Consider the following 12,973-nt stretch of genomic DNA (forward strand, 5'->3'; position numbering starts at 1 on the left):
TTGGGGACTCAGAGTTTGTTAAGCTGATGTTTGAATATTTCAGGTTCAGTTTGTTGCCACGAATGATCTCTGGACTATAGACAGAATATTCCAGTAAAGAAACAGTATCTCTATTTCTTTTCAATAGTTTCAATAATGTGATTATTTCTAAAGACAGTAGTGGTATCTTATATCACTGAATTAATATTTTGCACACAACACAGACAGAAAGAGTTTCAGAAATGTTATATATTTCTTTAAACTCTGCAGATGAGGGCTTTGTTAGCTTTTAAAACTCACACTATTGGTAAGTGAAGAGCCAAGAGTCACTTCCAGTCTCCTCTGCTGTATTTTTTTCTTCCTTATCACTTCATTTTTCTTTCTCTATCACTTCACAACAAAAAAACATAGAGAAATAAAACAATGATGGCTTTACAGACATTTAAAAGCTATTTATGATGAATAATCCACATATTTCTTTGCTTATATTCAGAGTGACAAAGGTGTAGTGGCATGTTTGAAATATTTTCAAAAGCAGACACAAGTGCTTGTTATAAAAGAAGGACACTTTACGGGTGTTTAAAATAAGAATGCCAGCAACAGAATTCCAATCAAATTAATGCATGTAATTGATTAATATAATGTAAATGCAGCTCAAATTTTTTCAAGGAGTAAGTAGTGTACATACTCTCAGAGGAAGCTCTCTCGTGCATGGAGATACTTTTTTTCCTGAGTCTGCAGCCAACACTCCAGAGAGGCAGAAATTGGCACATCTTTGCATTGTATTTCAGTGTACTTCTTTGCTTTAGGCTGCTTTCTATATAGTTGACTTTTGAAATATTAATTACATAAATATATTAATTGCAGTATACAGCTGACTTTTGAAATATTAATTGCATAAAAATTCAGCCTCATAATCTGTTAAAGCAATACATTATCAGTTAAAAATGTATCTATATGTAGCTGATTAAGTCTGTAATAAAATGTCTTCGACATGCTCAGTCTTGATTCAACAGTATCTTACTCCAGTTTTCTGCCTATGGACTTCCGCAGAAGTTGATGGAATTGGTAGGACTCAAACTGTCAAAATAAGACAGTAAAATTAGTATTAGACTTTAGTAGTTGGATATCTTTTCAGCATGTTTTATGAAACAGTGAGTTCAATTGCCCAGTTTTATAAAAAAATACAAGAAAATATGATGGGTCTTATGACTGATAGCATAAATTGGTGAAAGAAATGGAAATAGAATTCAGGTCTTAGTTATAATGTAGTCTTTATTTTTTTGTTTCTTACTCTTTTTTTTTTTTAACATGCACATACAAAGCAATTAGGAAAAGCCTATGTCCATTTATTTTGCCATGGATTTATGTAATTCAGCTGAGGCATTCCAATTTATGCCCACTGACCTGAAGTTTTTATTATGTTTTACCCTTGAGTGCCCTCCTTCTCTTCTTTCTGATTCTAGTGTAAGTTTTTCTTTCCCTTCAATCATCACTTCAGAGCCTCTCTCCCATAACACTCAGAGCAATCAACCAGAACTATCTGTCTGCAGCTACAATATGCCAGTACAAACAAAAGGAGAGAAGGCTTTCAAGGCTGTTTCTATTGCTTTCTTCATACCTGTGATGGACTACTTGACAATTGCACTTTATTCCTGTTTTACAACAAAGAAAGTGCCATCAAAAACCAAAAAAATATATTTACATTTATTGACTGCCTATTAAAGAATGTTTTCCATCAGTGAATGAGAACCTTTGAGGTATCTGATTTCTTGATAGGTGCTTGTCCAAACAGATTCAAGCAGGCCTTTGAAAACTTAATTTCTGCAAGCTGCTGTACAAAATCAAGAAGATAAAGTATAGAGCATGTGTTACTTAAATGCCTGTATTTAGTCATTGCTAATCTTCAATAATGTGTAAATTGAGGAAAAGAGTAAGTGGTATTAAAAAAAAATCATAGTAGCTTTCCTAACTAGATCTACTAGCAGTAATAAAATCCTGGTTCTGAAGACTTAAATTTGCTCTTGGATCAAAAGATGGGATGTGAAGTATAATGGAAGTAAAATCCACATGAATGATACATTGTTTTTAGTTTTAACTGTACAGGTTTTTCAGTGCAAAACAATTCAGATGACTACTTGCCTAGTTTGTCACATTTTCAGTTAGGTCAGATTTTAAAAGATATTTAAACATCCAAAGATGTGGCTGTTTTTGGAAAAACTTTTGCACCTGACTTGGACTGAAATCAAGGAGACAGCCAGCAACTTTTGAAACTCATAGCTGATAGACATCTTTACTCTCAGGCATCTAACTACTTCTTTTTTCACTCTTTTGAAATAATCTGAGATTGTGGACTGACTTAACACTTCTGATTTTGGAGAACAGACAAAAACTAATTTGCTAGAAACCAGGAACAAGTTTCCCTAGTTCAGCCTCAAAGGTCATTGGAGCTAAGGCCTTTTGGGAGAGCTGCAAGCCATTATTTTCCATTGTTACTGAACTATGAGATGCTTCTCTTCATTGCTGCTCTGGACATTCTGCAAGGTTCTCTTTACCCCCTACTCCAGAGCTAGAAAGGCACAAGTACAGCTTACGGTACCAGACATACTATTTGGGTATTGACTTCAGCTCTAATTTAAATTTTGCCTTAATCACTTCTGAAGAGAAAAGGAGGTGTCATTCCACAGTGTGGTTCCCTTTTGTAATCTTGCAAAAAAAAAAAAAAACCCATGAGAGCAAGTTTTCAGTTCATATAACACATGCACTTAAAAAGCTCTTAATGAAGTCAAGAAATGTATTCAAATGGTGTGTAACAAGAGAAAGCACTATTAATGTTCTCAAAGTAAATGTTTTCATACTGTTAAAGAGTATTATCATGAATTACTGGTGGGGTTTTTGGAAAGAAAATTGAATAAATAATTTATATTAGTTTTTAAGAGTCTATCCAGATTCTGTTCAATGACCTATGCTCCACTGAATGTCGATTTACTTGCCATGTTTAATATACTCCTCCCCTGAAATACAAACCCAAACAAAAAGCCCCAAGCCATAGACCAATAACTTATTGACCAGTTGAATAGTTACATACAAGTATGAATATGCATATGCACATGTACAGAAATTCTGATTCAGTGTTTTCAAGTTTAGGATGTGAAGACAAGGTGAAACTAACATGGCTTTTTTCTTTTTTTTTTTCAGGTGTGATATCTTACACAGAATATTTATTCCTCTTATGTATTTTAACAAGTAAGTAATTTTTGAGAAAAAGTCAAAAAGATTCCTTACAATTTCAAAGCTCTGAATGTGTTGTTGTGTGTAAAATTACACTTCCCATCCCTGCATGTAGAGCAACTACACCTCTCATACATCTCTATGTCCCTCTGAATATCTTTTGCCCTTCTGGAATCTTGTGTTATGCTTTAAATGCATTATTGTCTAGAATACCTGTTAATGGCTGTTCACAAAGCTGTGCCATACAGCTCAGCTAAACCCCAGTTAAAAGCTTAAATTTATTTTCTTGTTTGAAATTCTTACAATATTTGTAGCTAAATTTGCTGAAGTTTATAAGGGACACTGAATAAATACAGGGAGAACAGAAAGATACACATGATTGCTGGTTTGTTTCATGGATTAGTGCATAATGGGTAAAATCAAAGAGTCAGTGAAATATAAAGCATTTATGTCAGAAACACAAAATTGAAAAATCATTCTTTTGTCTCCCATAAAATCGAAGTAAAATACTTAGAGTAAAACTTAGAGTAAACTAAGCATGACTTTTATTAATATTTTAAGAGGTGTTTTCTGGGAAGAAGCAAAGAATTTTACTTGTTTTTCACGTTCATGTAATTAAATTATTTGTATTAGATTCATTAGTGGGGTTTCTTTGGACATGAACTGGATTTCTATTATGAAATAGCATCTTCCACTATGGGATCAATGATTCTTCCATCATTTCTTTGTTATCTGAATTAACTTTTGGCCATAATTTATTCGTATTGCCAATCAGTGGGTATCCCTAGAATGTTGCCTAAAGGCTTTACTTACAGTTACCTTCAAAGTTGCCAAGTTTCAGAAATAAAGTTCTAGCCTGATCTCAAATTTCAATGGCTCTAAGCATGTAAACAAGAAAATGTTGAGTGTCTTTCAGCATAGCATTTACTTTGACCAGAAGTTGCATCCAGTACCTTTTTTTCAAAATTTTTAAAGTGTCTTTCAGAACACTGTGTTTCCATAGAAAATTTATTTTATACATATGTGTGTTTGTAATATAAAATGGACTCTACCCATGAACTAACAGTCTTTTATGAAATGCTATTTTTGAATATTTCATGTTCTATTTCTACTTTCGTGAGCGTGCCTTCTGTTTGAATAACATGGGTTATACTGCTTTACAGTTGTTATGATTTGCATTTAGTATGTACACAAACATCCTGATTTAAATTAGTTGAGGTTCTGGCTTTTATGAAGGGACACCAAATAAATTTCCTAGAGTATTATACTTGCTTGCTTTCCAAGGAAATAAATAATTGAATGTTTGTCATTTTTTTGGCAGAGCCACATGCGGGTTTTCGGATTGCTTTCAACATGTTCGATACTGATGGCAATGAAATGGTGGACAAAAAGGAATTCTTAGTGGTATGTTTATTTGAAGTTTTTGATGTAATCTTGAAACCAATGTGATGATGTCAGCAGTCATGAGAATATTATCTACATTGCTAGCTATTCTTCACTGAATGTAGTTGTTTATTTGCCTGATTTAGTATAGAGAGTTATTACAATGTAAACTGAAAATAGAAGTTCGTTCTTAGAGTGCACAGGAGTCTTGTATGTAATTATTTTTTAACATTAACTCTGGTTTTTATTCTGCATGTTCTAATTGCTGATGTAGTTACAGATAGGCTATTAAAGTAATAGAAATGTTGTAATGGTTAGCAGAGTTACTTAATTGCTGTAATGATGAAAGGCTTGTAAAATAATCTTTTGCTGGAAGACCACCTCACTTTGCCATTCATTCTGCTGATAATCACTAGTGACCCAAAAATATTGACTGACATAATGTGAAACTGTCACATAATTTCTTTTTGATAAGATTTGTAATGAAATAAAACATGCTGTACATATATCTAGTTTACCCCATAAATCCATATGCTGAAGCAATTTGCTAAGCTGGGCTTCAGTGAGTTCTTTTTAAGGAGAATTTTCCTACAAGTGAAACTGACTTTGACCTGAATGCTTTCCACATGCTTTGAGACAGATGGCAGGGTACCTAGAACTTGGCAGTAGTTTGGTTGCATCCAAGGTTTTGTTACATTACTAATTTGAATGATAGAATTTTCAAATTAGAGCTTTACTCTGTTTATGACTGGAAAAGGCAGTTATGTGAATTCGTCTTATTAATTATATAAGCAGAGTTGTTTATTTTTTTCAAGTTAGAAATCTAAACAGTTTTAAAAAGCTCAGGCTTTGAAAGAAAAATTCACATGTTGGTGAGATTTGAAAAGGAAGAATAATTTGTTGCTTGAGGGAAAATCTTTGAAAATCTAAGTCATCCACTATATATTCATTTTATAGTGATAACTCTTCTATATTCAATTCAATAATAATTCAAATTAAAATTTGAATACTTCATAATTTTTCAGGTAGTAGGATGCACCAAGTTCAGGAGAATGATCTTGCACTAAGAGGGCTATTTTTTATTTATGTTCATTTAATTTACTGATTTCATATGAAATGGGAGAAACAATTAATGCTATTCTAAATAAATGCCAGTGATTGATCATTAAAAAAAGAAATGCAGAAAATTGACCACTCAAAGTTAGAACTTCTGAGTTTACAATAACTGTGTGGCGTTATGCTAAAAAAGTGCACCATAAACCAGAGATCTCTGAATTTAGTAAGTGTCCATAGGCAGCAGCTGTCTGGGATAACTCTGAAGCACTCAGTTATGGTGGACATAGGTTTTGACTTTTCTTTAGAAATTAACATTTAAAATTCTGTGGTTAGTGGTGTAGACAAACTTTCTGAAGACTACACAAGGCATTAATTTTCTACTGAAAAAGTACAGATGATTAATGCAATATTTTGAATCAGATGTTGGAAAAATATATTTGTGTAAAAGACATAAATTTTCTCTCCATAGATTTTTGTGTAGTTGAGCTTATAAAGAAATACAGTGAGTACACATGAGAAAAAGCCCAGTGCCTTATTGAAAAAGATGGAGCAAATAATGATATAAAAAAATACAAAGAAAAAATACAAAAAATGAGAGACATATGGAAATGTATTTAAGTGTCAGAGCCCAATTTATTTAAAATAAAGATGACCTAGTTTTCTGTCTGTGGTTTCTTAGTTTGTTCAAATAAACTATGCTAACCTGAAGAAAATAGAAATATGGAAGAAACTCTCCTTAACATGCTGAACTTCCCTCAAGTCTCCTTTTCAGGGAGGTGAGATTAGAGATCTGGGGGCTTGTTCTGGTGACATGGCTTAAGTAGAATAGGTGTCTTCTCAAATTCCAAATTCATTTTGTAAGGTGACACCACTTGTGGCACGCTGGTCATTTTTTTCTATTCTGTTATTAAATTTACACATCCTCGTATGTACTAATTCTTAATAAACATTTTCTCCCGTTGGAGGAACAATCCAGCAAACACTGGATTAAATAACAAAAGGGGAAAAAAAAGGAAGAAGGAAAAAAAAAGCAAGCATCTTTCATGATTTAATTAAATAGAATGTGGTGGAATAGGCTGACAAGTTTGTTCTAAAAGAAGAAAAGGCTTCCATTACAACAGCTAAATGGGAGGAAATTGAAGCAAGAGGCTTTGTCTTTCAGAAAATGATGCTGAAAATGAAATAAAATAAGCATGTAAAATGGGAAACAAGGACAATATTTAACTATACATATTACATTTTTCTTTCTAACTATGCTTTTATAGTCCTCTTCACATCCTGCTATGTATTTGTTCTCTATCATGATCCTTGACTAAAGTTTCTCCTTATTTCTGTTAGCAGACTTGGTGGATAAAAGAAAGGAAGTAGAATTTTTAAACATTGGCTATACTGTCCCCTACCTATGGTCGTATTTAACAAGTTTATATAGATTAAACTTGAGTGCAACTCTGCTTCATTAGGTGTCAGAGATCCTTCCAAAATTAGATTGTAACTCTTAAGTCAGAATTTGAGATCTGAAGTGAAAAATACTAAAATAGATAGATAGATTTTTGTGTAATAAAAGTATATATGAAAATAGAAGTTGATTCAGTGATACTGCAGCTATGATAGAACTAACCCCAGAACATATATTTGGCGTCATTCCTTACCTTTCTTGAATATAATGTATCATATCCTGTGTGCCTGAAAGAAGGAGACTGTTCAAAAGTTGCCATTTGAACCACCCCAACATTTGCAAAATATTTATCCATCAAAAACAGGCAGCTATTGCAAAATTGATAGTACGTGCTATTCAGTTTTACAATTAAAGAGACTTTGAAGAGCTTTGTTTAGAGGTCACGTGTTATGTGATTCTTGAGGAAACTGTGTGTGTAAGTGAAGAGTTGGAAAATGCTTAATTTTTCTGATAACAGCTGTATTGTTTTTGCAAACTAATTTTATGGTGTTTGTGCTTTTCTCTTTGCTTATGTCATAGGGGTGAGGTCAGGGAACAGAAGGATTGTGTTGCCTTGTTACTGGAGCTCTTGTTTTTGCTGCCTTCAGCAGTCAATCTCATTATCCTGTTTCAAACAATGTTCCTATGAAAGTACTCCTAGACCCTTTTTGCATTCACTTTTTTCAGTCACTGGTATCCTATAGCACTCTTTCTGAACAAAAGATCCATTTCCAGAAGTTTAGCAAGGGCTTTAATAATGCATGCAACAGAATCCTACTTCTTTTGCCTCTGTGGTGGGGGAAATACATCCAAGGATGCCTTGCTTTTTACTGGTCTTTTTTGGTTTTTCAATTACTGCCACTCTTCTCTCCTGCTTGATGGCTTGTCACTTCACTTTTCACAAGGGATTTTCTTTCTATTTCTCTCTGTTCATTTAACCTTTTTCTTTGCATTGTTCTGGGTTGTGAACTGAATTCTATCCTATCATGACTCTTTCCTTGTTTGCCTAAGCTACAGTAACTTGTGCCTGTAGGTTTGCAAAAAAATTTGAAAAAATTTACCAAGCTCTGTAAATTTATCCCATACTCAAAAATAGGTATTGTGATACACAAAGTGTTCTGATCTGTATTTGCCTTATAGGAAATTCCAGAGCTTAGTAGTTAACTTTGGAAATTAATAAAATTTTGTTTATAAATTAGTTTTGTTTATAAATGTAGTGTTTGCTACTTAATCACTAAGCACTCAATTCTTTCATTTTAGTGTTGTCATACCCCTGCAGTAAAGCTTGCTGATTTCTTTGTCTTAGTCATCTGCCTTCTCTGAAGTAAAGATATTCTGAAATTTAATTTGGAAAATTTCCTTGCAAAATGTATCACACACACTTTATGTTTCACATTCCAATCCCTCTGGAGCTCTGTGTACATGCCGTTACATTATCAGATTTTACCAGACTTCTGGTAGGTAAAATTGCTCCTTTGAAAGGACTCCCACAATTGTGTCTGTATGCCAAGGTGTTTGGTTCTGAAAATACCATATTCTAGGTTGGACAAGTTTCTCAGATCAGGGTTTAGTCTTTTTCCAGCCCACTTAGAGGATAACAAATGCTACATGAGACAGTACGATATTTTCACACGCAGTTTTTTTAAAAGCTGAAGGTCCGGTAGAGACCTAGATGATATCATAGTTAATACTTTCTTCTATTGCTAAACACTGTGAGACCTTTCTTTAATGGTTTGGGAACATTAATTGGTATTACTATAAATACCTAAATAAAACAGATACTTGCAGAGAAAGATAAGTATAATCCAGTTCTTACTCTGAAGACTTTACAAAAGTACATATGCTTAAGAATCTGTATGTTTGAAATTTTGTATTTGAGGTTTTCTCAGAAGTCATGTTTAAAGCTCTTCATGTTGAGATAGTTGTGAAAGGGGTATTTTACAAGACCTGAAGGTATTCTTTGAACAGACTTGAAAAGAAAGGGTACTTGATAAATTACTCTTGAGTAGTAGTTTGTTGCTGCTGAAGGGGAATGTTTCACCCCCACCAGGTGTTTCTACCCCTCCCTTGTGCCAGCAGGAGTAAGAACTGATCAGGCTGGAAACTAATGTGAAAAAAAGATTGATCCAGGTGACTAAGTAACCAGAGAGATACTAATTAGAACCTGACACTAAAGGATGTGCCTGGAGGTGGTGAAAAGGGGTGGAACTTCCCCTTTTTATATTGGCCAGATTGGCTAAACAGGACATTCTTCGTATTGTGCTCCCAAGTAGAATTGTTACCCTTACTTTGTGGGAAAAAATATTTCCTTTTTCCCTTTCTGTGTGATGGTTTAAGTCATAGAAGGAATATGACTGCATAAGTATGAACAATAAAGCATCATTGAACTCTGATATTACAGTAAAGAACTGCATTTTAATATTGTTTGTAATGTTCCTTATGGTGAAGGATATTGTTATGCAGGTGAAAACAGGCTGAACACTAAATATGAACAAAATGGTTTGGTTTTTAGCTCCAAGAGATCTTCAGGAAAAAAAACGAGAAGAGAGAAAAAAGGGGAGATGAAGAAAAACGTGCAATGCTGGTAAGTAAAATCAGAAAAGTTGAACCTGGTCGTTTGTTTGGGATTTTTTTGATGTAGTACAAAATTATGTGTGTATATATGTCACTGATCATTTTTTTAAAACACTAAATTCATATTGTTAAAAGAATAGGCATAACTTTACATGTAGAAGAAAAGTAATATTTAGCCTAAACTGTAGTTACTGGGAGAAAAAGTTAAGTGGTTTATATGAAGGAAAAAGTAGTGTTTAAATGCTATAGTAGATGTTATGACAGTAGAATTGATTCCATTTGGAATTTAGAAATCTAGGGAAAAGCAAATAGTAATGAGCCAGTGTTACTGTCCGTGACAGTGAGAGATCTCAGTGGGAAGACCAAGTTACACACTTGCTTTTAGAACTAACTGAAGTTGTTCATGTGTCCTACTGATCCTGATGCTTGTTATCCACATAGTAGTTTTATAATAGATTATGAAATGTTAGAACTGAACTTAGATTTTATATTAAAATTTAAATTCTTACTAAATTATGCTTACAACCAGTGCAAAATATGTTAATTTGAATAGAGTTTTGTGGAATATTGGGTATTCACATAATGTTAAATTTGCATTTCATGCAAATTAATAAAAATGTAAGTTATAAATAAATGAGTCTGTGGTGGTTTGTCTGAAGGATGGCAGCAGTAACAGGTACTTCTTTCACTGTTGGAAAAGTAAATATCAGGGACAAATCTTTGCCAAGCAGAGAGCAGAAAAAAAAAATTATGTTCATTTGCAATTTGCATATTTATAGAAAAAAATTCCTTATTATAAGAAACATCTTGACATATCAGCAGAGCTTCTCAGTGTCCATTATACTTTGTCCAACATCAATGCTCAGTCTCAGATCTTTGTCCCAGAAACCACAGGAAGTATGATTTTCAAGAATTATTATTTTTTAAACCTTCCCTGAGAAAAAAAAATGATTTTTTTCCTCCCACCCAGAGAGACTATCCTGCTCAGCTTTTCAAAACTGTAGTTCAGTTGTTGATTCTCTCAGAGACAGTTTATTTTGAACAAAGAAAAATGTTATATGTAAAGGAAGTGCTTTTGAAGAACGTAAAGATTGCAAAGTGGCACATAAGACCTGAGGGTAATCTCTAAAATCTGTACTTCTCTTTCGAAAATATGAAGAGTAAGACTGAAAATAAACCATGTTTTCCTTCATTGCCATTTTGAAAACAAATAAACAAAAATCATAATACATATATAAAGTAAAGGTTTGCTTGTCTTAACCTATTCTGTTGTCTTTTCTCCCCCTTCTTTTGTCTTCATTCTGACATGTGATACTTGGCTTGGCCCATTTTCGCTGTATGTCAGCGTCTTCAACTTTATGGATATCACACTCCTACTAACAGTGTATGTACTCTATTTTCACTTGATGCAGTCTTCACCAGTGAGATGAAATAATGTGATATAAGAAAATCTATTGTATTTATCTTGTTCATCAAGTAAATTATTTCTGCTAATCAGTAAATATGTGAGGATTCTTGACTTGCATAAAAGATTGTTGCATGCAACAAGGAGGAAAGGTTGCTCTATATGAAAAATGGAGGCATGGAGGCAACAGTATTTTTAAGGGAAAGTACAAAGTGCATTTCAATAAATTGTAGGCATATTTTTAATTAATGTGTGAAATTAAGTCATCCTGCATGAGTCATTTGATCCATCTCATTCTTTCCTTGTGTATAGTGTGAATAATTAGTCAATTGAATCCTTCACCTCTTTGTTGCTTCCCAAAAAGAAACCTGAAGAGAGCTTCCTATTTTTATGCTTCACCTACAGAAAAAATACATAAGAACTTTCAGTGCTGAACTAGGAAAGGATTTTACAGAAAATATTCCCTGTATTACTTAGGTGATAGTAAATGTCTTTACAATAATTTTTGATGGATGAAAAAGAGAAGCAGACAGAGATCTTCTGAGGTTTTTAATGTCTTCATCATGACCTGATTAATTTCTGGATCATGGTGGAAGTAAAACAGTTTTATAAAAACAGATGGATTTTATGTTTAAATAGAAGAATTCATCTTGTTGTGGCATTATTGTGATATTCCAAATGACAGGATTGGATCCAGGAGAATTAGATTACTAGTGAAATTCCAATTTAAATAATTGTTTTGTTATATAATTATTCACAGAAATGCACAGATTTATTTCTTGTGAAGTTGGCATCTACAATTGGAGCTATATGCTCCAATTGTAGGAAGTCTGTTGAATTAAAATGTGCAGTTTACATGATGTGCGTACTGCAATGATGTGCAAAAATGAAGTATGATATGCAAGGCCCTATGATTCAATAAATTTCATATCAGGCTCTACTGTAGCAAAACTTGATGAACAGTGATTGCTATATTCCCATGCTTCCTCCTGTTTCAAACTGAAACTAAACTAGTTAGGTATTCTATTTATATAATTTTCAGCTTCAGTAAAAATGTCTTCTGGACTGCAGCAATGCCCAAGCACATTATCAAGATAATGCCCAGAAGTGTCCTGTATTTTTTGCCTTCCTACTATCTGAATGGTGATCTCCATGCAAAGGAGACCCAGGTGTATAGGAATTTAGTAAATCCCTCATCTCCAAAAATAGATATTTTAGGTTCTATTTCTCCTACTGAAACAAGAAGTGTAGCAGTCTTTTGTTACCCTTCATGTCCTGAGGAGTTGAAGATACCCAGGTTCCAAGGAGATGCAACTCTAAAATTTCTGGGATAGTCCAATATGCTCTCTCATGCCGGAGGCCCTTCTCCTCGCTTCATCTGACAAATCAGTTCTAGTTTTTATAAATGCATTGAGGTCCATAGGCCATAAAAAGCATAGGGTGATGTTTTAAATGAGTTAAATATTTTAGTATTTTCATTTGCGTAGGTTAATTCTTTCAAGTCATGTTCTGGTGCATACTGCATTTGTGTCTAAGACTGCTTTGGCATGTACTGCATGAGTGCTTTCACTGGCCAAATGCCGACCAGAACATGATAACTGCGGCGTGATGCATGTAATGGAAATGAAATGTGCACAGCCAGAAGTACTAATTCAATTGACTAAAGTAACTCCAGTAAGAGAACAAATTCAGTGAATACTTAAAATAGATAAATATAGAATTGTATGTATAAAAGAATGTGGTGTTCATTCTCATGACAAGGTGAGTTTGCTCATCAGATGTGGATGGTGTTTTCCTGGTAAGTGTGTTACAGTTGAAGTTGAACTTATTAGGCTTGTTTTTTGCCTTTCTTTGTTGGTGCAATGATGTCATCATAAATATTATATTAAATTATTTTCTGTAACTAGTTA

The 12,973-nt window shown here is 33.5% G+C and overlaps 1 protein-coding gene across 9 annotated transcripts in view; it reads left to right on the plus strand.

Annotated features, from left to right (window-relative positions):
- MICU3 (mitochondrial calcium uptake family member 3) overlaps nucleotides 1–12,973 on the plus strand; it is a 52,076-nt gene that overhangs the window by 17,200 nt on the left and 21,903 nt on the right. For 5 of the 9 annotated variants that reach the window (XM_041715760.2, XM_030271150.4, XM_072928223.1 and 2 more), the window contains exons 5-8: nucleotides 3,178–3,225; nucleotides 4,532–4,614; nucleotides 9,597–9,668; nucleotides 11,004–11,042. In XM_041715760.2, the coding sequence (XP_041571694.2) occupies nucleotides 3,178–3,225; nucleotides 4,532–4,614; nucleotides 9,597–9,668; nucleotides 11,004–11,042 (242 nt within the window). The remainder of the gene's footprint in view (nucleotides 1–3,177; nucleotides 3,226–4,531; nucleotides 4,615–9,596; nucleotides 9,669–11,003; nucleotides 11,043–12,973) is intronic. The other 4 variants (XM_072928222.1, XM_041715759.2, XM_072928224.1 and 1 more) reach the window with 1 other exon arrangement.

This window comes from Taeniopygia guttata, chromosome 4 (assembly GCF_048771995.1).
Source record: "Taeniopygia guttata chromosome 4, bTaeGut7.mat, whole genome shotgun sequence".
Lineage (NCBI taxonomy): Eukaryota > Metazoa > Chordata > Aves > Passeriformes > Estrildidae > Taeniopygia > Taeniopygia guttata.